Source organism: Camelus bactrianus, chromosome 6 (genome assembly GCF_048773025.1).
Source record: "Camelus bactrianus isolate YW-2024 breed Bactrian camel chromosome 6, ASM4877302v1, whole genome shotgun sequence".
NCBI lineage: Eukaryota > Metazoa > Chordata > Mammalia > Artiodactyla > Camelidae > Camelus > Camelus bactrianus.
In genome coordinates this window covers 46,904,562-46,931,707 of record NC_133544.1, presented here as the reverse complement: position 1 = coordinate 46,931,707, position 27,146 = coordinate 46,904,562, and the positions used below count along the sequence as shown (strand labels likewise).

Here is a 27,146-nt window from a genome sequence, read left to right as displayed (position 1 = left end):
CCTCGAGCAGTTTCTTGGTTATTCTTCCTTGAGAGAGTTAGAATGATGAACTTGTTACGATTGTGAAATTCAAAATAGCTGGGTTAGAATTCCAACTTTACCTCTAGTAATTGTGCATCTGTAAGTTACTTAACTTCTCGGTGCCTCAGTTTCATCTGTAAAATGGGGATAATGATAATACTTTCTTCATAAGGTTGTTGTGAGAATTAAATAACTTAATACATGTAAAGCAATTAGAATTAGTAACTGGCACATAGTAACTACTCAGTAGGCTGTAGCTGCGATTTTTGTTATTAGCTGTTATTCATGAAAATAAAGTAATTATTTGTAAATCCCAGGAAAGCCTGTGCCATCAAATTAACACATTTTTTAGTGCCTTCTGTATGGCATGGTCTGTTCTAGGCCCTGTGGCTACATTGGTGAAGAAGTCAGATAAAATACTCTGTCTATGGGGAACATATTTACTGGCAGGGAGACAGACATTCTCACATTAATATTTATTGTATTTATTATTCAAAAAGTGGAGAATTAACTGCTTAAGTCCCTGATTAGTAGAGGAATCCTGACTAAAGTGGCATTCATGGGTGAGAGGGAAGGATGTGTCAGGGGTGGTGGGGACTGTAGTTTTAGATTTAAAGATAACTAAGACTGGGACATTTACTGCAAGAGTTCTTGGGGAATTTGTTAAAAATAGTATATTCTAGCCTACAGCCTAGTAGACAAACAGGTACGTTTATTTCAGATGTTCTATAAGCTGTTCTTAGTTTTACCTTCATCAAGATAGTAAATCTAATACAGGTATGTATATTTTTTATTTATTTGTATTAATTTCTTAAATATCTATTTTTAGGAAATTAGAATAATTATTCAATTAAATGTTAGGAGTGAAAAAAATTAGTGTTTATAATCTTGTTTTATATATTCATTAAATTCTTTCTACAAATAGTTATCATGGGTCTTCCATGTATTAGGTACTGGGAATATAAAAATATTAACTGATTAAAGATAATTTATGATGATTTCACACAGTAGTGTCATTTCTAATTTTGTTTGACTTAGAATAATTTTTTAAGGTATAAAAGAAAATCATTTGAATAATGTAATATTGCTTAGAAAATATTTTAACAGAGTAAAACTTTTCTCATAGAACTGGCTTTTTTGTTTTGTTTCCCTGTGACTTTTTCATTTTCCTTCTTTATAGGGAGAATGCAGTTATGAATTGGAAGTTAAATCTTATTTACAAATGGAAGATGTTAGCTCAACATCTAGTGTGCCCAGGCATGAGTATAATCCTTTTGCCTATGGAACCTTTGCTAGTAACAAGAAATCTTCATTTACAAAGAATATAAATAAAGGCAAATCATTCTCAATGACAGAATCCAGTGAAGAATGTGCTGAAGTTTTTAAACAAACTCGTATCAAACCTACTAAAATTGTTTCTCTAAAGAAAAAAGCATCTAAAGAACTTAAAAAAGATCAACCTAAAAAAGAAAAAAAGGATGTTGTCATGGAGCCTTTAGACACTGATAGTAATTCTATTGTTGAGAATATTTGTCAGGTAGACCTACTAAATGATGAAAGGACATTGGATACAGATGAAGTTACTGCCACATGTGCCAGCAATGAAAATGTTGCTAATCAGTCCTGTGAATTATTGACAGAATGTCAGTTTACAAGTAAATCTACTAGTTCATTTACTGGAAATTCAGATTCTGGTTATAACAGCTTGAGTGATGAGAAATCTCTTTCATCTACTTTATTGCTTCCATTTGAGGATGAGCTTTATATAGCTGGAATAGATGACCAATTTTATCACGGTCATTCATTAACAAGCGAGGTACTAGCTAACATAGAGAGATTTTTATCCCATTCTCCTCCACCTCTCAGTGGACTCTCACGTTTGGAATATGAAATTGCTAAGGGTTCTGCACCTGAGAACTTGCTTTTTCTACCCTACACAGAGCACTTACAAAAGGATAAATCCACCTGTTTAATGTCATATTCAGCTGTAAATTCTCAAGAGAATTTAGAGTTTTCACTTACTGCTCATCCTTCTGAAAAAAGTTGCATTTATGGTACAACTAATGATAAGATTTCTGATGAATCAAGCTTCTGTGACTATGATAAAGTACATAAAGGTATTAAAAATGAAAATTTAGTATCCAGCAATCATATGCAAGTAAACATAGGCCCTCCAAAGTATTTTGTTGAAGAGAAGAATCATGATGTTGATAACGATGGCCTCCCAATATTGCATACTGACCAGGATGAGAGTTTACTGCTATTTGATGATGTTAATACGGAGTTTAATGATGTGAGTCTTTCTCCCTTGAATAGTAAATGCAAATCTTTATGTGTGTCAGACAAAAATGCTATAAATGATGTGGCACCTGTTTCTCAGTTCTTCATTTCTGATGAACTTTTGTTAGATGATAATTCTGAACCCCAAGATCAAATTATCTGTGATACTAATAACTGGAAATCTCATGAAGATTTGAGAGGTGTACATGAAGAAAAACTGAAGAATGATGAATATGGTTTTGACTGCTCTAAGGATTTATTTTCTGTTACCTTTGATTTAGGATTTTGTAGTCCAGATTCTGATGATGAAGTATTAGAACATGCACCAGATACAAATAAGAATAAATTTTTAGATCATCTTTCTGGAAGATGTTTAGATACTAAGGAGACAAGTGATGCAAATTATGTTTCAGATCAAGCAGGTCATGTTGATAGTTCTACAGGTATAACCATTACTATCCCATCAAGTGAAGATAAGCGAAGTCCAACTTTTGCACATTTTCCCATGAGTGCAGCGAAGAATAAAGAATTTATGTCTCCTGGTTATTCTCAGTTTTCTTTGCCAGTAGAAGAAAAAGTTATGAGTACACCACTTTCTGAATCAAACACACTGAACTCACTTTCTAAGAAGAAATTAGAAATGGCTAGGACATCAGATTCTAATAAGGGAAAAGTAAATCTACAAAGTTCCAAAGAAACATTGCATTCAACTTTTGATGATTCAGGACTTTCTGTAGAAAAGACTAAAAGCAGGGAGCAAATCAATCTGCGTCAATCCTGCCATTCTGGTAAAGGTAAGAGTCCGTCCTTATAAAACACATAAATCTTTCTAGAGTGAGTAATATGGATCAGATTCTGTAATTTTTCAAAATGTAATTTCTCAGTATATGGTGTATGGAATTAGATAATTGATGTATTATATATTTCTTAAGTTGATACTTACTGATATAAGATTCATTTTATCTACATATATTTATGGCATGCATGACATGGGAAAGGAATTATGCTAGACACTGAAATATAGAAATGTAAAATTTGGCCCCTAGTCCTTGATTATAAGATGCAAACAATTGTGTGACATGTACATTTGAAAGATATGAGTAAAATGTGGAAATAACTACCAAATGAGTAATAAGATAGTGGACCTTCAGGAGGCCCAGAAGATGACAAAATTTTGAACTGGATTAGATTGGAAACGTTGACTTTTATTATAGATATTTATATTGGCTTCTTAGGAATATTTATGATTTGGATATGTTGAAAATAATCAAGAGAGAATTTGGGTGCTAAAAAGTGAAAACAAAGAGAAAGAAGGAAAGTGTATAAATCTCTCATTTTATCCTACAACTACTCTTTCCTCAGCCATAAGGAATAAAATTCATATATGTCCTGCTGTAATAATCTATACATAAGCTAGAGTTGAGTTCTATAACAGAATTTAAAGAATACTTAAATCATTTTAATACTAAACATCTATTTCCTGGTTTTCCTGTACCTGTAGAATTAGATTACAGAAGTCAGATTTCTGTGGATCTTCTGTGGTCTTGTCTGAATCTTCCAAATAGAGTCTTACTTCTCAATTATTTTGCTATATAAATCTTTCTCTTTGTTTTCATAAATGAGAGTTTCCTCTGTAAGTCTTGTTCTTATCTGTTCTCATTTTTCTTATTCTATTCTCACTAACATTGACAGCATGATTCATGGATGTTTTATTTAAGATAAAGTTTATTTAAAATAAGTTATGGAAACATGGTTAATTTTAAAAAACTGTACTGCATAGTTTTGGATGTACTGTGACGTGTAGTTTTACTAAGTATATATTGCCTGTGATCCTTTAATATTTGCTTTAACACCTTTATATTAAGTCTGTTAATGGATAATTTTTCTGTCATTTGTCATATTTGCATGAAAACTTTTTTTAGCATTGTATTTAATCACTAACCATGGGCAATATAATTCTGAATACATATGCATTAAGGGAATTATTTATTAGAGAATAATATTTAGTATTTAGTATTCCACTTAATTGAAATAAAAGACTTAAGATTATTTGCCATGCTATATGTATATAATAATATACCTCTAAAGCGGTTAAAAGGAAATCCTCCTAGAATGATTTGGTTACTGTATTTGAGCCCTGCATTCAACTCTGGCTTTCTTAGAAGGTAACAAAAAATAGGAAACTGTTTGGATTATACAGTGATCATCTACAAAAAGGATTTATTGAGGTTTATCTGTCTGGATGCATGTTTTATTACTACAGAATGTGAGGAGAAATTTACGGTGTGATTTTGTGTTAGTTTTTTATTGCTGTGTAAAAAACAAATTTAGTGGCTTAAAAGAACATTTATCTCACAGTTTCTGTGGTTTAGGAATTTGAGACTGCTTAAGGGTCTGAATCTTCCAAATAGAGTCTTCTGGCTTAGGATTTCTCATGAGGTTATAGCCAAGATTTCACCCAGGGTTGCAGTCATCTGAAGATTTGACGGAGCATGTAGAATCTGCTTCCAAGATGGCTTATTTGAAAGAAAGGGGAGGGTGATGGGAGGCACACAGATATCTGAGGTCCACAGCAATTCTATAGTCCAGTAGAACTGAGACTGAAAGTTTCTTGATTAGTACTCAAAGCGTGGGAATAATTCTCGGCGGTTCTTGGCTTTGTCCTCTGGGTGCTTGATCCTTTTTCATAACAGGTAGCACCTGTGCAGTTTTCTCAGCCTGTTTCTTTTACTGAAAATGTGGGGATCCGAAGGCCTCTCTTCCCATGTAATTCTTATAAATCTTTGTGGATCTCTTGTGACTCTTCCTTGAGGTTTATTCAGTTAGATACTAGCCATGCCCACAAGTCTTTGGAGGTAAATCCTTCCCTACCTTTGGTGTTTGCTGAGATGTCTAGAGATAGTTCCTTAATCTTCTTAGAAGGCCTGTTGTTTGAGAGGATCTGTAAGAGACATTCTTAAAATGTTTAGGGAGCCTTTTATCTGACTGAATGGTACTTTGAGGCACCACGTTTGATTTTTCTGAGGTCCTAAAGCATTCACAGTCACATCCTCAGCATCACCTGGACAACATTTTCCTGGTAGTATTCTAGATCAGATCTTTGCCTGGAAGATTCCTTAATTTAACATTGTACACCAGCTTGAGAAGTTGTTAATTTTCAAAACTAGCAAGTCTCAACTGTTTAATAGTACTTTCTTTAGTTCCCCTCTCTCGTTTCACATTTTACTTTCACAGAAAGAAGCACAGGCAATACCTTAAGTATTTTATCTGGAAATCTTACCTAGATCACCTCATTCATTAGGTACAATTTCTACTTTCTGTGTTACTGCAATATTGCTAAACTTTCTGGCATTACATAAAGAATTCCCTTCCTATAATTTTTTTCTTTTTCTTTTTCAAGGAATGTTTAATAACAAGGTAGAAAACTTATGCTTATCTAATATGTATTTTTATATCACTGAAGCTAAAGCAAAACATCCTATTCATTGGATAAATACGGCCTGCTGTATGTGTGTACAATAAAGTGCAATTTAAAAATATAATTATAATTTCAGAACTTCAGAATTTGAATAAGTGCCTGTGTTCTCTCTTTTTTTCATATGGGAAAAGAAAATTCCTTTGAAAATCATTTGAGGCTTGGACAGAAATTCCATAGCTGTATTCTTAGGATCACTCTTAGTCTTCATGATTCAGATGATACAAGAGAAGATTCAACTCAGCCTTTTATAGAAGACATTCCAGCTTTTTCTTTCCTACAGTGTTTTTTTTTAATTGAAGTGTAGTCAGTTACAATGTGTTTATTTCTGGTGTACAGCATAATGTTTCCATCATACATATATGTACATATATTCCTTTTCATATTCTTTTTCATTAAAGGTTATTACAATATATTGAATATAGTTTCCTGTGCTATACAGAAGAAATTTTTTAAGTCTGTTTTTATATATAGTGGCTAACATTTGCAAATCTCAAACTCCCAAATTTATCCCTTTCCACCCACTTTCCCCAGTAACCATAAGATTGTTTACTATGTCTGCAAGTCTATTTCTGTTTTGTAGATGAATTCATTAATGTCCTCTTTTTTTTAGATTCCACATATGAGTGATCATATGATATTTTTCTTTCTCTTTCTGGCTTATTTCACTTAGAATGATGATCTCTAGGTCCATCCATGTTGCTGCAAATGGCATTTTTTCATTATTTTTATGGCTGAGTAGTATTCCATTACACACACACACACACACACACACACACACACACACACACACCCTGAAACTTCTTTATCCAGTCATCTGTCGATGGATATTTAGGTTGCTTCTATGTCTTGGCTGTTGTAAATAATGCTGCTATGAACATTGGGATGCATGTATTTTTTCAAATTGGAGTTTTCTCTGGATATATGTCCAGTAGTGGGATTGCTGGATCACATGGTAACTCTATTTTTAGTTTTTTAAGGAACCTCCATACTGTTTTCCATAGTGGCTGCACCAAATTACATTCTCACCAGGAGTGTTGCAGGGTTCCCTTTTCTCCACACCCTCTCTAGCATGTATCATTTGTGGACTTTTTAATGATGCCTATTCTGACTGGTGTGAGGTAATACCTCTTTATAGTTTTGATTTCCATTTCTCTGATAATTAGTGATATTGAGCATATTTTCATGTGCCTATTGGCCATATGTATGTCTTCATTAGAGAAATGACTGTTTAGGTCCTCTGCTCATTTTTGGTTTGGGTTGTTTTTTGTTATTGAGTTATATGGGCTGTTTGTGTATTATGGAAGTTACGCTCTTGTCAGTCACATCATTTAGAAATATTTTCTCCCAGTCCATAGGTTATCTTTTCATTTTGTTTATGGTTTCCTTTGCTGTGCAAAAGCTTTTAAGAGATACTATCTTTTAATTTCTTCACTGGCATGGTTTTTATTTTTTTATCTTTTGGGCCCAGATAATTTTATGAAAAATTATGATAATTTATGAAAAATTATCTTGCTTGAGAGTAAATAAATGTTGAGATTGCCAGAAATAATTCTTACTGTACCCATCAAGATAGTTGTGGTTGGATAAACTTAAATCTCTTGACCAGATTTACTATTTTTTAAATAAATTATAGATGAACAATTAACAAGCAGTGAAAGTGAAGATGAAATTTTCCAAAGAAGAATTAAAAAAACAAAAGGAAATGTTTTGGATTCCCCTGAGGTGAGTCATTCACAAATCACAATGAGATGGTCACATAAAGTTTTTTATTCCCCTTAAATCTATTTTTTTAACCCCTTACTTTATTTATCTACTTTATCTAGGATCAAAAAAATAGTGAAGTTGATTCTCCACTTCATGCTGTCAAAAAGCACAGGGTTCCTCCAAACAGAGTGAGTAAGATAACAAATAATGTATATTAAGTCAAATTCTTTCATAATAAATATTACAAGAAAAATATATGTGTAGATGAACATAGATGTAGTTGATCTTACAGGTATATGGGTAACAGAAAAATAGATAGTAAATCATATGTAACTGAAGTTTCTATTTTAAACTCCTTCTGAAAACTGCCCCACTTTTGTCAGCACACTCTGGCAATTCAGCAAACATTGACTGAACACCTACTCTGTGTCTACTGTGTAAGATACTGGGGATACTATAAACTACTTCCTAGACCTGTTTTAAGTCTACAATCTAATAGGAGAGAGAGATAAGTAAACAGATAATTTCAATATAACTTTTTAAAGTTAAGTGATAAGAAAAGCCCTTAACCTAGACCTTGGTAGTTCTTTGCAAGCTTCTTGGAGATGATACTTTACTTAAATCTTAAACCATATGTAGTGGTTAAGGAAGAGAAGAGAGAAGGAAGGAATTCCCAGCAGCTTAAAGAATGACACAGAGTGTGGAAACAGCATCTCTTTGTTGTTGGGTTGTAAAAGCGAAAAGTAGCAGGAAGTAAAATTGGAGAAAAATATGACTGAGGTTTTGGAAGGCCTTATTCTTTCATTTGCTCCCTGAATGGGTTTGAAAGAAGGAATCCAAGATGACTTTCCGGTTTTGCCTTGGGCTAGCTGGCAGATGCTTCACATCTTTAGAGAAAACAAGAAATAGATGACAAGTTCAGTGTTGAACATGTTTGAGTTTAAGGTTCTTGTGGGATAGTAAAGTGACAGTGTCTGGCCAGCATTGATAATGGTGTGAATGTGAAGTCTGGGTTGGGGGCCGGTCTTAAGGATAATAGTATTTATTTGTCATCAGCTTATAGATGATAGCTAATTTTGAGATTAGGAAATCTTGCGTGTTTTAATTCTCTAATACAAGCTAGTATAATTTGTGCAAAATTAATAAAAATGCAATCAGTCCATATTAACTTTGTGTACTCATATAAAACTTCATTAGAAATATTGCTTTAACTTGCTCCTTGAACTAGAATGTCTGACTGACTTTCTAGAAGTGAATGAAAATATTGATAATGTTGATGATCATTCTTTAAAATTATTCTTGTTAATTGAAATTGTTTTGATAAACTTCTTTTGATTCTTTTGATTGGTTACGTATTATTTTTTAAGAGATGTAGTAGTGGGCCTTGTAGTCAAAATCTGTTGTTGTATTAGTTTCTTAGTGTGAAAGGACTCTTGTATGTTTGGACTGATTTTGATAGCTATGTTTACAGACTTAATTTTTTTTGTGTGTGAAGCCCTTCAGAATCTTCTAAAGGAAACAGTTAACCTGACAATATAAGTTTTCATCAAATGCATTTAATTTCATACAAAACTTAATGAATACTATACTAGTATTACTTATATTACGTAATTTAGTATTTTAGAAAATACTTAGTATTCTCTTTTAAATTCTTAAGTATTATGTAATTGTAACATGGCTCTGAGTTGTAAGAGCATTTTATTTTTCTATCAAGAAAGTGTTAGGTCAACTATTTAAAAAGAAAAAATGAAAATAAAAGCAGTAACCCTTGAGAAATACATTAAGACACAACAATCCAATTATATTTTCTTATGCAAGAATTTTATTGAATTACAGTTAGATTTCTCATCTAGTGACGAGAGTGAGAATTTTCACAAACGAGATCTGCAATCAGAAGACTTCAAGGATCTTAACAGGAAGGACAAAAAAGGCATCAGAGTCCGCAAGAGACAGAGTCACCTAAAGGTAAGCTTTTCAGTTTTTTATGTTTATATAAATATACTATATATATTTTTTTATTAGTAAAGAACATTGGATTTTACAAAAATGTAGATTTTGCTCAGTAATTTCCTTATAGGAAAAAAACACCAAAGTTAAAAAGTATTTTGACCCTAATTTTACTTTTTTTACTGGAATTAAAATCTTAAAGTGTGGTATTTTTGTTTCTCTTTGTGTTTCAAAATTGTCTTGCAATGTTGTATTGTTTTGAATGACTAAATTAAGAAACTTTAGTGTATAATATATTAGAGAATATAATGTTCAAATTGAAGAAAATATAGAGAGGGAGATCTGAGTTTTAGAATTATATTTGCTTTTACAATAATTATATTGCTTTTCTTATCTCTATGCTACATTCAGATTCTTGGAAAAGAATTCTCAGCACCTTTTTTTTTGATTAGTTCTTTTGTGGTGCAGTATTTTTCCTGGCAAAAATTAATTAGCTGGAAGACTCAGGAGTCTTATTAATTAACATTCAGCAAGCTGATATGCTGACTTGTACTTTATTTATAACAGAATTATCACAAGAAATTTTGTTTTTTTTTTAGTTGGCTGCCTCTTTCTTTCTTTCCTTCTTTCTTTCCTTCTTTCTTTCTTTCTTTCTTTTTTCTTTCTCTATCTATTTCAGGGTGGGAGGTAATTAAGTTTTTATTTATTTTTAATGGAGGTACTGGGGATGGAACCCAGGACCTTGTGCATGCTAGGCACGCACTCTACCACTGAGCTATACCCTCCCCTCCTTCAGAAAAAATTTTAAATAGGTGTATACTTTATCATTTCTTCTAGCAGTTTTCTGTATTTATTATTTTTGATCTTAAAGGCATTGGCAAGAAATTTATTTTCCAAAAGTGTTTTCAGTTATTTAAGGAAATTAAATGATTTTCTTAAGGGTGTTTTCCTGTTTTCTAATTTCTCTTAGCTTGTAGCTAGGAAGTTTTTAGATGATGAAGCAGAACTTTCCCAAGAAGATGCAGAATGTGTTTCATCAGATGAAAATGATGAGTCAGAAAATGAACAAGATTCCTCATTACTTGACTTTTTAAATGATGAGACTCAACTTTCACAGGCTATAAATGGTAAATGATATAATGATGCTTCTTTTTCTTTTAATTTTCAGTGCATTTATTTATTTTATTTATTTATTATTTTGTAGGGAGTAATCTGGTTTATTTATACATTTTTTTTTAAAGGGAGGTACTGGGGATTGAACCCAGGACCTTGTGCATTCTGAGCATGCACTCTACCACTGAGCTATACTCTCCCTGCTTAATGTGGTTATATTTCAATATTCGAGTCATTTTCGAAAGAATCCTGATTTTAAAGTGAATTAACTTTGACATGTGTGAAATATTAGGTCATTGTTCTTCAAATTTGTAATATTTACTTTATGTGAGAGTTGGTTATTTGTAGGCTTCTGTTAATTTGATTATTTCTCTCCAGAATAACCTGGCTGGCTGTGTCAGGTGTTCATTTAACAAATATTTAGTGCTTACTATCTACCTGATACTATGGAAGGTTCTTGAGAAAGCTGCTTCTGTCAACAAAATGGACAAAAATCCCTGCCCTTACAAAGCGTACATTTGAATGGAAGAAGACAAACAATATACATAATAACTAACTTATTTAGTATAGGATGAAACATTTACAGAAAAACAAAAAAAATAGAGTAAGATGAAGATTTGGAATGGCAGGGGTTGGGGTATTAACAATAGGACAAGCTGTGATTTTAAATAAGGTAATTAGGTCTAGGCCTCATTGAGAAGGTGACAAGGACTAGAAGGAGATGAGGAATTCAGCAGTGCAGTTTGTTAATAAAACCAGCTGAGACACAAAGCTAAGTTGATTAAATTTGCCAAGTAAGGGAGATCTGTTTTTAGAAAACAGTCTCTCCAAACAATGTTTGAGCAGGTGTTCTATACAGTATATTAAGAGCAGATGATTCAGATTGGCTGTAATAGAAGTAGGAAAGTGGTGGGCTCTTCTGTATTTTGATCTTTCACAAATCTTGCCATTATTCTGCTCCTGCAGTGCCTGATGGGATTTCAAACAGTGAAGTTTCCCAAGGTTGGTGACTTTGGAAGAAAAAAGGTTTTAAATAATAAGTTCTCAATACTGTGTCGTTGATACTGACATGATTTGCAGAATAAGGTTTCTTAGTATTATACCCTTGAAGTTCTTTAACAGAAGTGGCTTTGGCAGGTTTATGGTGTAATCTGGTGGGAGAATGTTGATACAAAGATGACAACCAGTATAAAGACCCTGAAGCAGGAGTGTGCCTGTTGTGTTCAAGGGAATAGCACTATGACTGGAATTGAATGAGGAGAAGGGGAGTAGTAGGAAGTAAGATCAGAGGGGTAACTATTGAGCGGCCAGCTCATGTTATTTTAGAAGTATCGCTCTAGCTTCTGTGTTGAGAACTTGCCTAGCTGGGGGCAAAGGTGGAAGAGGAGACCATTCAGGAGGCTGTGGCAGTGATCGAATCAAGGAAGGAGGTGGAGGTAGTGAGAGGGTGAGAAAGACTGGATTCTGGCTGTGCACAGCTGACAGGATTTTCTGATGGACTAGAGAGAAAAAGAGGGAGTCAAGGGACTTGAGCAAAGGAAGGACTTAGTTGCCACTGTTGGGAAGGTAGCAGGTGGAGCAGTTGGGATGGAGAGCAGGGAGATCTATGACTCCATTTTAGATATAATACATTTGAAATATGTAGGATTTCAAAGTTTTTTTTTTAAAGGAAAATCTCAAAATCCACACTTTTTTTTAATGTGTCATTTCTTAAAGAAATTATAGGCCTATGAATCTCACATGAATTATGGTTACTGAAAAAAGCCAGATTCCAAATGTTACATACTGTATACTTTGATTTATATGGTATTTCGGAAAAGTTAAAACCATAGGAATAGCAAGTAGATTAGTGGTTGCCAGAACTATGCATTTGTTGAGACTCAGAACTGTACCCTAAAGAGGATGAATTCTACTGTCTATACATTATACCCCCCCAAAAAATCTACAAAACAAATGAAAAAAATCTCTGAAAACTCCTTGATTCTGAGTCTTTTCAAACAGTAAGCGGGAAGTGAAAATTCCACTGAATTTTGAAGGGATTTAAAAAGTGGGTAGTTAGGTGAGGAGACTATCTAGTAGTTGAAGCTAGCTATGGAATGGAGAAAAGGGAAATAGATTTACAAGAAAAATTTACCCATCTTGTCCCAAGCACTGTCATCATTAAATTAGCAGTGCTATCCCTCAAAATAACCTGTTACTTAATAAAATCACTTCAGAAGTATGTAAGGGGAAATAAAAGACAAAAATAAAGTTGCTTTCTGATTATAACCTTAAAAAAAAAAGATAAGCATAAATAAAAACCTGTGTTTCCCAGTTTTTTCTTGACTGAAAATTATGAAAAATACTTACTATTGGCTGTGGCTTTTGATAATTTGAAATGTATGCTTTCTTATCTTGCCTGGGTTTCTTGTTTTATTGAATACTTTCTGTAAGTCAGATACAGTCCTAAGGTCTTTGTATACATTTACTTTTAATGAAAAGGCACTATCCTATCTTCATTTTCAGAGGAGGGAAATAGCTAATGCAGAGAACTTAAATAAATTGTCCATGATCACCCAATTAGATGGTCTATCAAAGGCAAAACTCCTAACTTTGTATTTTTGAATAATTGTTTTTAGACATGTTTCAGTGTATATTAAATATCTTTTGGGTTAAATAATTCCACAAATTTTGAATCATGTGAATTTGGGATTGGTCAAAGTTAATTACTTGCTGATTTTCATTTAAATAATTTTGATATTTGAAATTCTTATTATCTTTACACAGATGCTGAAATGAGAGCAGTTTACATGAAATCTTTGAGAAGTCCACTGATGAGCAATCAGTACAGAATGTTCCATAAGAAATGTAACAATGTGAACGTTTTCTCACAGGTATGAACTATAGAAATATTACGGAGAATTTCCTGGTGGTGATATTGAGATTTATTCCTGTTAATGAAGCCTTCATTTTGTTTATAAAACTGGACCATCAGAACTATTTGCAGTAATTTCTGCCCTGAGTAAGGAAGATGGACTAAATGAATTCTCAAAATCCCTTTTGGTCCTAATTTGATCAAATGATCCTTTCTTTAATTTGAGCTAATTAGCATATACTTTTAAATTGTTTTCCAATTAGGAGAATGTTTAAAGGAAGTAAATAGAACATTATCATCTATTAGTTAAAAATTTAATTCTTCTATGTTGTCATATTTCTCATGAAAAAAATTTTTTTCATGAAATGGTACATCCTAAAAATTATAGATTATTTTCATTTATGGATAGCATTTTCATATTAGTCTTATTTGTTTATAAATTTCTGTTTTCAGCTTGGAAATACAGTCATTCATATCTCTGTACTTTCATTGTGTTTATTATAAAGCACTTATCACATTGTTTATAAATTACTGTTTATTTTTCTGGCTACTTGCACTAGAGTGTAAATTTCCACAGGGTAAATCATTCTTTCTTTAATTCCCAAACTTCCCATTTTCTTCTGTAAAGAATATACTCAGGAAGAAGATGTGGTATGTATATAAAATGAAATATCTCTCAGCCATAAATAAGAATGAAATCTTGCCATTTGTGACAACATGGGTGGACCTAGAGGGTATTGGGCTAAGTGAAATAAGTCAGACAGAGAAAAAGTAATACTATATGATTTCACATATATGTGGAATCTGAAAAACAACAACAAAAAAGAACAAACATTAAGAAGAAACAGTTACAGATACAGAGAACCGGTGGTTGCCAGAGGAGAGAGGCCAGGAGGAGAGAAATAGGTGAAGGAGATTAAAAGGTACAAATTTCCAGTTGTAAAATAAATGAGTCATGAGTATGAAATGCATAATGTGGGGAAGGAATATAGTTAATAACTATGTACTATCTTTTTATGGCGACAGAGTGTAAGCAGACTTACGTGGTGATCATTTTGAAATGTATGTTATGTAACAGGAACTAACACAGTGTTGTAGGTCAGTTATACTTCAAAAACAAACTCATATCTCATTTTATGTCAATTATATCTCAACTATATCTCAATAAAACTAAAAGAAAAGAAGATGCTCAAAATATGTTAACTGAGCAATTGACTGAATTAATGAAGTGAAATATTCAAAAAGATGTCATGTGCTTAAAAGAATATGTTAAATACATGCTGACTTTGTGAAAGAAATTTATATTTTTATTGTATTTTAATTATAGATTCCTGAGCAGGATGAAACTTATTTAGAAGACAGTTTTTGTGTTGATGAAGAGGAGTCTTGCAAAAGCCAATCAAGTGAAGAAGTCTGTGTTGATTTTAACATAACTGAAGATAGCTTTGCAAGTGGGAGTAAAAAATATAAAACCCGACGTGCAGTAAAGCTAAAACAAATGAAGATGAGAGAAAATTGTGCACGCTTAAGAAAGAAATTATTCAGAATTATTTTACCAGATGATTCAAGTGAGGATGAAGACAATGTAAATGATAAACGAGAATCCAATACTGTGGTTAACCCAAGCACTGTGAACAAGAGTGAACAAAAAGACCACTGTTGGAATTTAGTGCCTTCTGGGTCTTCGTTGCAGTCCAAGGACCACTCTACTCTATCTGTTAATCGATCACCAAAGCAGAGACAACAGACACCACTTAATTTAAAGGCTACAGTTTCTGATGTCTCAGACTTTAAACCTCAGAGCTGTAATAAAATTGAATCTACCTCACCATCCTTCACTACTGTTGATTCACAGAAAGACTGTAGAAAATTTCCAATTCAGTTGAAGGTATGGATCAAATTTGAGGAAAAAAAGCCTTCATATGTTTACCAAAAAGTTATTTTTTGGCTTTGCTTTCTTTTGTGTTAAATAACTATGTCAGGGAAAAATTAGCAAGTGATAAAATTCTTCAAAACAAGAAGCCAGCACACTAAACTATATGGATAATTCATGAGATGCTTAGGTTTTAATTTTTTAAATGTGTTAATAGTTTGCTTAGTAACATTCTGTAAGGGAACTTGTTAGTTTTATTAAAAGGGAATAGGAAATTGAGCTTCTTGCAAGGTAAAATTAACAGAAACTACATGCTCAGAATTAGTTCCCCCAGGTTAACTTTTCTTTTCCCCCATGAAGTCTTCAGGTGTGTAATTCTCATCTACAATTGAGGAGAGGAGTTTAGAGGTACCACCTGATTTCCTTCCTTTGAATTTCTTTCCTTCCAGGATGGCCAAGTAGCGTAGTTTCTAGCTCCTATCTTGCTATTGCCGAAGTAATCCCTTAAGTAATCCTAGGCAATATGGTAATTCTTTAACTTTCTGAGGAATCACCAAACTTTTCCACAGTGGCTGCACCATTTTTCACTCCCACCAGCAATGTACATTCCATTTTTTTCACATTCTCATCAACACATTATCCTTTTAAAAAATTATAACTATCCTACTAGGTATTAAGCGGTGGCTTGGTCCTTCATCTACATAGTCACTTTGGTCATGCTGAAGGACGGAAAAAGAGTTTCAGTAAGAAAAATCAGCTTAGGTGTTAGAAGTTTATGGTGCTAACGTATATTTAACTGATCGCGATTGATGTTTTCTACTTTTTAGAATGCTTGTGCTCTGGAGGATTCTGGCACTTCAATGGCGTATTGTTCCAACTCAAGACCACATCTGGCTGGCACACATGCTTCTCTGAGACTTCCACAGGAAGGCCAGAGAACTTGCATTCTTGTGGATAGTCGTGAAATCACTTGTGGTTCAGAAGTGATTTCTTCCCTAAGAGCGATTCATGGCTTACAAGTAGAGGTTTGTCCTCTTAATGGTTGTGATTACATTGTGAGTAACCGCATGGCGGTGGAAAGGAGGTCTCAATCTGAGATGTTAAATAGTATCAATAAGAACAAGCTCATTGACCAGATCCAGCACCTACAGGGCATGTTTGAAAGAATATGTGTGATTGTGGAAAAGGACAGAGAAAAAACAGGTTTGTATTTTAAAATGTTTTCATTTATAAATTGTAAAGGCACTTGACTATTTACTTCATTCTTCTACTGTCAGGATGTGGGAAGCTCTTAAATGTCATTTCATACTTCATATAATGCCATGTTTTTCATTAGTCATCATGTTTAAATGCAGCTTATGAGAATTGAAGGGTGGGAACTTGAAGGCAAGTGAACCAATCATATGTCTTTTTTCAGAAGCCCCAGAAAGGATGAGGGCCCTAAATAAGGCAGCAGTGGGGGAAAGGAGGATTCGTGAAGTTTAGGAGGCAGGCTTAGCGGAAATTGGTGGGAGGGGTCGGGAATTACTCTTGAGCTGACCAATTTCTTGATCACTGGCCAGTTAGTTAGGTAGCAGTGTTTTTTACTGAAATCATGAATATAAGAGAAGCAGAAGATTTGAGGGACAAAAAATGTTCAGTTTTGAATATGTTAAGATTGAGTTCTCAGGGGGTCATTGAAGTGGGTGCCGAGGATGATGAAATGCAGGCTTGGAGCTTCTGTTAGGGAATCTTTGTGGGCACTCTGACTGTACAGGGAGCCCCGGAGACTAGTGAAAAAATCATGGGATATGGAATCAGAAGATGCACTGAGTTCCGGTGTGTCTATAGCTGTGTGACCTTGCATTGACAAATCACTCCCTCTGAGGAGTTAATAGTTGTCCTACTCATCCTGTGGTGTTATGAGGATTGAGTGAAATCATGCATGTAAATGCCACTAGGGAAGAATTCCAGGATTATACAGTCGTTATGTAAAAGAAAATAATGTAGTTTACATGAAACATTGGGAACTGAGTGGCAAACCTTTTCACCCGCGCACTGTCACTAGTGAACCATGTGACGTGACCTTGCACTGGTCACTCTACCTTTCAGTACCCCAATATTTTTGTTTTCTTCTTTTTTAATTTGACAAGCAAGGGCTTTAGATTAGGTGATCTCTTGGATCTTTCTCGTACTAAAATTCTGTAGTTTACTCTTTAGTAGCATATCCTTTATAAAGGAAATAGATTTGAAATAAAAAGAAAAGTAATGTGGCAAGTTATGGAAAAGTATCTTTTTTTGACTCAAGAATGTAGTTAAAAAGGATGTAGTTAGAATATGGAAAGAAAATGAATGGGGAATGTAGGAAAGTAAATTAATAGGCAAGAGTTAAAGATATTATAATGGCTGTGCAGTGTACTGAATTACTCTTGGAATAAACACACAAGATAATTTCATATCAGAAGTAATACTGAATGAACCCTTCAACAATGTTAGCATTATAAATTTTAGAGATGAGTAATATGGTCTTGGCCTTCAGGAATGCATAATCTGGGGATATAAACTTTCCCCTGCCTACTCACCTTCCTCTTTTGGTTCCACTTTAAGACACTCATAAAGGCAGTTCTCCCTGTTTTCTCTCAGCTATTAGAGAATCACTTTAAATTTTTAGCAGTAGGGTTTCTCTTAAGCATTATGTGGCACTAGTTTGCTTAATGGTGTATGTAGATCTTGGGATTTTAATAATGTATATTATTAATGGTTTTACTTAATGTAAGTTACTAAGATTTGCATTTTCCTAAATATTAAATATTTAGGAGACACATCCAGGATGTTTAGGAGAACAAAGAGCTATGACAGCTTGCTGACTACCTTAATTGGTGCCGGAATCCGAATCCTTTTCAGTTCCTGCCAAGAAGAAACGGCCGATTTGCTAAAGGAATTGTCTTTAGTGGAACAAAGAAAGAATGTTGGTATTCATGTCCCAACAGTGGTGAACAGTAATAAATGTGAGGCACTTCAGTTTTATTTAAGTATTCCTAATATAAGTTACATAACTGCACTAAATATGTGTCACCAGTTTTCATCCGTGAAAAAGATGACAAACAGGTATGTCTATTTTAATATTTTTAAATAGTTAATTTAAAATCACTTAGAAGGATTTCATATAAATTTTAATATTTTTAAAAAAAGAGGTATACTGTCTGTTAGGTTATTTTATTTGGTAAAGACTTTGCTTGCCAACATGTATCAGTCACTGTATTGAGCTGAGGACACTGACGGAGGGGAAAAAATAAAAAGATAGGCATTGTCTTTGAGGGCCTTAGAGCCCTAAAGAGAGGTAGACATCAGATAGCATTTATATTTGACCTTCATTCTAACATTTCTGGGCTCTTTAGTTCTATAACTAGAAAAATGTTCAAGTTGAAAATTATACTAAGTTTTGATGATTATATTGCTTGAAAATCAAAGGAACATTTTAGAAACCATGTTAAACTGAAGGCCCAATAATTTGTTGAAATTATTGTTATATATGGTTTTAAATGTGGGGAATATGCTTTTGTTTTATTTAAACTAATGCTGAAGACATTAACCAGATGAGGAAAACTTAGGAGATGATTTTCTTAAAGGATTTTATTTTTGGTGATCTTTAAATTAAGTATGATAAGAGTATTAAATTTTATTAAGTAAGAAGTTTTAGTGTAATGTTTTTGTTCATTTTTCAGCTCACTTCAGGAAATCTCCATGTGTGCACAAGTAACTCATCAAAAGGCTGAGGAGATCTATAGATATATTCACTATATATTTGATATGCAAATGTTACCAAATGATCTTAACCAAGGTCGATTTAAATCTGATGCATAAGGAGACTGCTCAGGGTGGGTTATCAAAGAACTCTCACAGTACTAAATGCACTTCAGTAATCATTGCTGTGGTTTGTGATTATCAGCTTAAAATATGTAAATAAGATTATTTCCATAACTTATTTTATACTGTGTACGTTTTTATTTATATAGATTATATAAATTATTTAGAAAGAAAATATCTGATGTTTAATGACCACTTTGATTAGATTATGAAACTTTTTTATTGAAGGTACTATTAAGAAAGTAAAAGCTAAAGATGTATTTTTAGAATACATCTAAAATTTTATAATTTTCCCAAAGATTTTAGTGTTGTTATTGTCATTTGTTAGCATTATAGATTGATGTGTCTGCTGCCAACTTAATGGTCATAAACAAATATATAAGCTGTATAATCTAGCATATTTTAAATGTCCTGAGTTTACATACATATTGAATAGGTATAGGTGGTAGGTATATTCTAAGGTAAAGGCCCCAGTAACTAGGAAAGTAGATAATTTAACTGAATATGTTTATCATACCAAAAGTGTCCCAATTAAGTACAGTAAAATCCTGTTAGTATGAACTCCAATCTACAACTACTTTTTGTTGTTGTTAAAATACCATTTTCAAAGAAGTGGTATATTGGAGTTGGAAGTTTTCAGTACAGATGAGCTATTAAATGTGGACTTTCATTGTGGTCCATTACACTGCATCTGAGATGCTATTAATATTTTAAGATGGCTCCATATTTTTATATGCAATATCTCAGTCCCTTCTAGTCAGTCTAGTGCTAAAGCAACCTTTAATTATGGATATATATATATTTTTTCCCCATTTAGAGTCCTTTATTCTCTGGTTACCTAATGTTTATCTTTGGTTATATACATTGTTGGGTAGTTGAACCAGCCTCACAGCAGAGTGTCTCACTTATGTTAGACTTGGCAAGGACTTCAGAGCTAATCTAATTCAAATTGCTCTTCTCTTCCTTTCTTATCAGATGATAAAAGTGAGGCCCAGAAACAAGTGACCTATTCAAGATTAGACTGGGAAATCTAGAATGAACACCCAGGAGGTAGAGAGTTTTCATCTCTCATTCCTGCTATTTAATAATTCTATCAAAGCCAGGAGAAAAGAAGTCCCATAAATTATTGGCTAATGTGCAGTTATCAGTTTATCTCTCACATTCAGATTCATCCGTTAGCATCTTGCTCTGCTATAATGGACTGGACTTTTTGAGCATTTCTCCCTAGAGAGCATGATTTAAGCTTTATCAGTAGGAGGAAAGGGGCTTCTTTCTGGTTCTAGTATGCCGCATTTTGCTGCTGCTTGCTCCTGTTCCATGGTGTCGGTGGTGTGCTGGGTAGGCACAATGGTGGTGCTCTGTGCCCCAGCTGCACACGAGAAGCATGCGGTCTCTCCACATTCTCACGCTGCCCTAGACCAGTAACCTTGCAGCCCCTTTCATGCGGATACCAACAACCTCAGATTGTGTGTCTCCACCCAACAAAGTATTTTGTAAGTTGACACGGTATAAAGAACATAACCTAGAAGGATTTCATTTATGCTTGTTGTGTAGAGACCTCGATCCATATTTAAGCTGCAGTAGACTCCTTCTATACACTCACTGTTGCACTTAACTATCAACCCTATTGTTTATCAATCCATCTTGCTGTTTGTCTTTGAACCCTTAAAGTCTTTCTTTTCCACTTTTGCGTCTCCTTTGGAGGTTACTTTAAACCTTACTAGCTTTTCTTAGTACCCAATGGAAAGAAGTGGAACTAACCAGGTACCTGGCAGGTGGGATATAATAGACTAGATTAGGAACAATACTGAAGGAGTTTTGAAAGGACACAGGGAATATGGGGAGTGGTGGTCACATTTTGGTTTTTGTCAAGTGTATGCTATTTCAAAATTATCTTTTTGCTTTCTATTACAGAATTTAACTACCTTCTAATTCCTAAAACACTATCATTAACATCAAGCAGCATGCTGTTACACCAAAGATTGGCAACTGAAAATTCTGCAACAGAATTTTTTAACCCTTTCATTTGTTTCATCCTTCATCTATGAAAAACCTCTGTGGCAGTGCTATTCTTTTTAAACCTTGCATTTCTATAAATCCTACAGTTAACTGATTGCTGATTACTACCCACTAAATTCTTAAGAAACAAAACATAGTTTTTCTAAAAGTTCTTGTATTTTTCAAGGAAACAAACTGATCCATTAATAAACAAAATTTTTCAATGATCCAGTAATTAGAAAAACCAACCAAAACACAAATATTATGAAAGCAAAGTTACTTTATTTAAACAACCTGACTGGAGAGAGAGGGTAGGTGAATATGTACTGTAACCAGAAGGAAAAAGTTCTACGTCAAATTTTAAAACATAATGGCAGAATAAGCTAAAAGAAGTTTATTTCTAAAGAAGCTATCTGAAAGAAAAAGTGTTTACTAAGACATGACATACTAACTTGACTCTTTACAATAGTAGGCCTGTAACTTGAATGTTTGTCTAATCCTGTCTTCTTAATATTGAGACCAAATTTAAGCTATGTCTCCTTAAGAATGCAATAAAATCTGTTCTCTTATTCTACCTAATAAAAATATTGAAAAAGCAATAAATTAAACTTACATAGGTTTCACAGATGTACCAGTCGCAAGTTTTAAGAAAAACATTCAGGAGAAAGCATATCAAATGATTTAAACAGCATGTAATTTAAATATGAGATCAACTCTGGTTTGTATAACAAGTGGTGACAAGTCCTAACCTAAAGTTTTCATGAACTCAGTAGCTACCAGTACAATCTATTTTTTATACTCTCCCACCTTCCCCCCTAAGGATAGCAACATTTTTTGGTATGCTTTTTAAAAATCTGTATGGAACATGATTTTCTTACAGAGAATGAGATGCTATGACAGACATCCATGTATATACCACATGCAATCTTTAAAAAGGTGTCTGCAGTTTCAAATGAAGCTACATTATAAAGAAAATATATACACTTCAAAAGAAGATACAGATACACTGTCTGCTTCTTGATAAGCATCCTGGAAATAGTCTTTCATTTTTACCATGCAGAATCAGAGTTTGAAAAATAATAATCTTTTTCTTCTTCATCTAAAGACTCCATAGCATTGGTGAAAAGTTTTCCAATACCAGAGTTTTCTACTAATTCTGTAAAGAGAAGTTTAATTTAAAAAATATTAATATATTTCTAAAAGCAATTTCAATGAAATTAAAAGTAATAGGAAACCAGTTGGTAGTTCTGCCCACTTGAGAGCAATTAATTTTAATACCATGTTAATAAAGAGATTACCCTATACTAGAACAGAACTACAAAAGAAAGATATAAGCATATTACCTTTGTTAAGTGGCGCTTTTCTTCTTGCTGTTGGAGTTGAAAAATCAGTTTCAACCTACAAGAGAGTTCATATTAAGAGCTAAGTGATGCCTCCTGTGAAGTACGCCTCAAACCTAGACAAAACTCAGCATGCTTTATCCCAAGAAAACATTGCAAACTAATGCAGCAGTGGTTAAAGGATAGCCTTGAAAGCTGCCAAAATTTAGAGTACTTACTCCATTCCATTACACTCGCAAAATTTGAATTCTCTATACTATAAATTCTTGGCTAAAATAGTAATTTATATGGCAAATTTTAAGTATATAATGCGTGTTTATATACATCAGTGTTTTTTAAACTATTGGCCATGGCTGGCTATCTTTAAAAAATGAAAAGGAATAGAACAGAAAAGAAAATATGACAAAGTATACCCACAATACTAAGGATAAGTATTGTTGAAAGAAACTTCTCAGGTACAAACTCATTTTGAGAGATTGTCATGTAAATGTGTTTTCTGTGAAATGAGTCAAAACACTATTACATCATTTAGCCCTCAGAAATCATTCAGTGAGATAAACCAGTATCATTATGATCTCCACTTCATACCACGTATGAATAAAATGAGATTAGAAAGCTCAAGTAGCTTGCCTTGTCATAAAAGCTGGTATGGAGGCAGACCTCGAAATCAGAACTTTTACTACTAAAAGCTCTGCTCTTTCTGTCCTCACACACTGGCTACAAATGAAACCCAAATTTCATTCTTGTAAGGAATGTGGAACTGGAAAAAGGGAATCTGAGAAATGCTGAGAGGGAGTCTGCCTACATCTTCAGTTCGGAGTAGATTTCTTTTGAAGAATTTAGTCTCCAGGCTGACTTTAAACCAACATCCTGGAGGTATCTACCACTTCCTGTGGACAAGTAAAGCCTACAGAGATTGGATGTGATTAGTTAATCCTAATGTTTAGTTTAGAGACTGAGAGGAACCTACTCTAGCAAGTGTGCACTACAAATACTTCAACATGGGTGAGGGAGAAGAGACGGCTATAACCTGGTCAAGAAGGAATACACCCTCAGGGAATAAGGTAGTCTCCCATTTTACCCCCATAAATTATTCTGTAAGATTAGCTATGCACTTTGAGGAAATTTCGGATGAGTTAGCTTTTCCAGAATACTTGTACTTTTATCTGGATATAAGTTACTCAAATTAAAATCAGAAATTAAAAATTTAAAAATGAATTTAAGAGGATATAGATCACTCTAAGGCAACTTTGGTTCAACTTTGAGTTAAAATTTTTTCTGTAATTAGTTTTTAAACCTTTTTAAATTAAAAAGATTTATATATAAATCTTACATATATGTGTGTGTATGTATACACACATAATAAGTAGCTGAATCTGAAAAACATTTGAAACCATTGTGAAGCTGCATAGAATTTAATGAAATTTATTATTCTATGAGAATCATGACTCACTTAGTCTGGATTATTCCTCAATCACTGAATCTATATTATGCTGTTGTGTCTTTCCTGAAATGTCCTTCCCTAAACTATATGTTTTTCCCACCCTGCCCAGCTCCTTAAATGAAAATTCTCACCTTGTTCAAGTGTTTTTTTCTATGAGTTGCCATCCGTAATCCTACAGCACTTATGTACTCACCTCACTTATGGCCTCCTATTATAATTACTTGTATTAGACTGTAAGCAACATGAAAGCAGGGCCTGTTACATAACTTGTAACTACAACAATTTGCCATATATTATAGTTGTTCAGTAGATAATGTGTTGAATAAATGAATGAAGAATAAAAGTACTTACTGTTTTTTTCTTGATATTGCCCCAAACAATGCCACCTTTACTTTTATGGGTTTTTTGCATACGAAAAACATATTTATCACAATCATCCCTGTTTCAATATAAAATAATTTCAGATCAACATTAACTAATATATGTATATCCGCAAGTTGAACAGCAACTGACAATTAATTTAAAATGTTTCAATGTTTAAAAAGTACATTTTCTTTTCCATTTTTAAAAAGGCAGTCATGTACTGATGGAGATGGACAAAATGCTTCAATCCTATAATATGCTGGGAAATGATGGTTTGCCCATTTGTGCTCTTTCTAAGCTCTACCTTGCTGCCTGTCTCTTCCAGAATTCCCTGAGACTTCTTGTCCCTGGACTCCCTCTTGTTAGACACTTCACTTCTTTCTCCTATTCATGTCTTCCTTATCCAGATTGAATCTTAAAGTTGATCATTTTAAGGATATACCTGGTGATGAAAACCCTCAATTAACTTATTGCTTCCCACTGTGTTGGGTCTTCAATTCAGCTCACAAGCCCTTTATTTCTACATAGTTACATATTTCTTGTATCCCACATAAATAAGTTTTTTTTCATTTCTTTTTACCTTATCTCTTTCCCCTCTCATTCTTATCAAATAGGCTTGACTCATAATTTACAGATGAAAACTGAAGCCACACAGAATGTTATTCTCAATTCCCCCAACAATTCCTAGTCCTACTTAATGACAGTCAACACTAGCTGAACACCAATTCTAATTGTCTCTGTTGGCTGTAAGATCCTATATGATTGATTATGCTTTCCTTTATGACTATTTGTAAACGTGTGATTATATCAAGCTATTAATGAGAACCACAAACACTGCTGCAGAGCAAGTGAATAAGCCTAGCCAGTTGTTCAGTCAGCACTTGTGAGTGCTGTACAAACAGATACTTCTGGAATGATTAAAAGCTATTTCATTGTTTAAAATTGTTCTAAAAAGAAAGCTAACTACTACAGTTGGTGAAGTCAAGAGACACTGAAGGGGCCTAGGAAACTCATTTTTTAAAAATAGTTTTAGGAAATATATTCTTTTATTGGGGAGGGGAGGGGCAATTAGATTTATTTATTTATTTTTTAATGGAGGTACTAGGGATTGAACCCAGGACCTCCTGCATACTAAGCATGTACTCTACCACTGAGCTATACCTTCCCCCCAGGAAACATGTTCTTGATATAAATGAGTCCATCATGTGCTCTATAAGGAAAAAAAAGGCATTTTCCTTAATTGTAAAAGTGATCTATCATCTATCTATCTATCTATCTATCTATCTATCTATCTATCTATCTATAAATAACACCACAACCCACATCAGTGTAATTCTACAATTTAGAGATAATGGCTGGTGGTGGTTTTGGTCAAGAAATGTCCTTTCTCTTGTGTATACATATTATGTAAATTGAGATCATACTGTATGTAGTTTTATTTCTTAGCTTTTAAAAACTATTATCCACTGAACATTATTCTATGTCATTAAAAATTCTTGAAGGCATGATTTTTAATTTGTTACATTTTCATTTTATTATAGGGACAAATTCCTAATTTCTTAACTTTCCTTATTATTGGAATTTTAAGTCATTTCCATAGTTTCAATATTATATTTTGTGATGAACATCTTTGTTCATATAAATGTATATACATACTTGCCCAAATCTCACATTTCCTTAGAAATAAAATTCAAGGGCCAAATGGATGAATATTTTAAAAGTTTTGATGATTTGGTCAAAGTGCTTACCAAAAACTGTCCAAAATTATACACACAATATACTGTTACCTGCACTAAACACTAAATCAAAAATAACAAAAAATAATCTGTGGATTGCTAGGGAAAAATTAATGTTTTTGCTGAATAAATACAAATTAAAATTTCACTAAGCTTCATGAGAGTACTGAATACTTTTTTTCAGTCATCATCTGGCTTCTGCTTCTTATGCCCGAGGGAAATTGCTCTACCTAAGATCAGCATTGGCCTACTTAATTGCCAAGTGAATAGCCTATTTTCGGGCCTCTTTCTTATCATTTTCCAATTTTTCTCTTTGTTATTTGACTGTTGAACACCCATATCTTTTCTTATTTTATTTATATTTCAAAATAGTGTTTATATTCACATAGTTTGAAATTCAAAGTCTTCCTCTTATTTGTCCCAAGCTATCTTAGTTCCTCTCCCTAAGAATCACCAATGTTTTGACTTTCTTATGTATGCTTTCAGAAATACTTGATCAAATAAAAGCAATTATGTATATTTTTATAAATATACTCATATATACATACACATGGGCACATACAAGTATAAACATACACACAGCCCCTATTTACACAAATGTTAACACATAATTAACTGCATCTCTTTTCCTTTAATATATCTTAGACATTACCGTTAAGTACATAAAGAATTTCTTCATTAATTTCTATGGCTACGTAATGTAGCAGAATTTATTTGATTAGTCCCTAGTTGATGGACATTTCAGTTGTTTCCAGTCTTTTGCCATTATAAACAATACTGCAATGAATCAGTTGTACATTCACAGTTCTAGAAGTAGGATTCCTAGGTCAATGCTTTTATAATTTTGATAACATCAAATTACTGCCTGCAGAGATTGTACTAATTAATTTACCTTCCAACTAGTAACACATGAGAATGGCTCTCCTTTTCTTGTTCATTTGCTGGAGTGTTGTATCAGGGAAATTAGCCTTTTTCCTGTGATGAGTTCCATATATTCTTTTCTCAGATTGTCATTTGTCTTTTGATTGTTTATGGTGGTTGGTACCAGGTAATAAAACTTTATTTTCTATATGGTTGACTTTATCATTCTTTTTGTTAATGGCTCCTGGGTCTTGCATCAGAGTTGGAAAGCCATTCACTATTATAAGA

At 33.3% G+C, this 27,146-nt stretch overlaps 2 protein-coding genes across 4 annotated transcripts in view; one reads left to right on the top strand and one right to left on the bottom strand.

The window, feature by feature from the left end:
• Window positions 1-27,146, top strand: part of FANCM (FA complementation group M) — a 71,785-nt gene that overhangs the window by 27,179 nt on the left and 17,460 nt on the right. Inside the window, exons 14-23 of one of the 2 annotated variants that reach the window (XM_045504319.2) lie at window positions 1,202-3,095; window positions 7,413-7,501; window positions 7,603-7,671; window positions 9,320-9,448; window positions 10,401-10,557; window positions 13,310-13,416; window positions 14,725-15,285; window positions 16,098-16,473; window positions 18,066-18,357; window positions 18,975-19,127. In XM_045504319.2, coding sequence (XP_045360275.2) covers window positions 1,202-3,095; window positions 7,413-7,501; window positions 7,603-7,671; window positions 9,320-9,448; window positions 10,401-10,557; window positions 13,310-13,416; window positions 14,725-15,285; window positions 16,098-16,473; window positions 18,066-18,357; window positions 18,975-19,113 — 3,813 coding nt within the window. In that variant the 3' untranslated portion in view covers window positions 19,114-19,127. Of the gene's footprint in view, window positions 1-1,201; window positions 3,096-7,412; window positions 7,502-7,602; window positions 7,672-9,319; window positions 9,449-10,400; window positions 10,558-13,309; window positions 13,417-14,724; window positions 15,286-16,097; window positions 16,474-18,065; window positions 18,358-18,974; window positions 21,391-27,146 lie in introns of those variants that run through there. The other variant, XM_010967005.3, reaches the window with a different exon arrangement.
• MIS18BP1 (MIS18 binding protein 1) overlaps window positions 21,377-27,146 on the bottom strand; it is a 40,816-nt gene continuing 35,046 nt past the window's right edge. For both annotated transcript variants that reach the window (XM_074365580.1, XM_045504320.2), the window contains exons 13-15: window positions 24,250-24,337; window positions 22,458-22,512; window positions 21,377-22,270 (exon numbers count right to left, since the gene is read on the bottom strand). In XM_074365580.1, coding sequence (XP_074221681.1) covers window positions 22,164-22,270; window positions 22,458-22,512; window positions 24,250-24,337 — 250 coding nt within the window. In that variant the 3' untranslated portion in view covers window positions 21,377-22,163. The remainder of the gene's footprint in view (window positions 22,271-22,457; window positions 22,513-24,249; window positions 24,338-27,146) is intronic.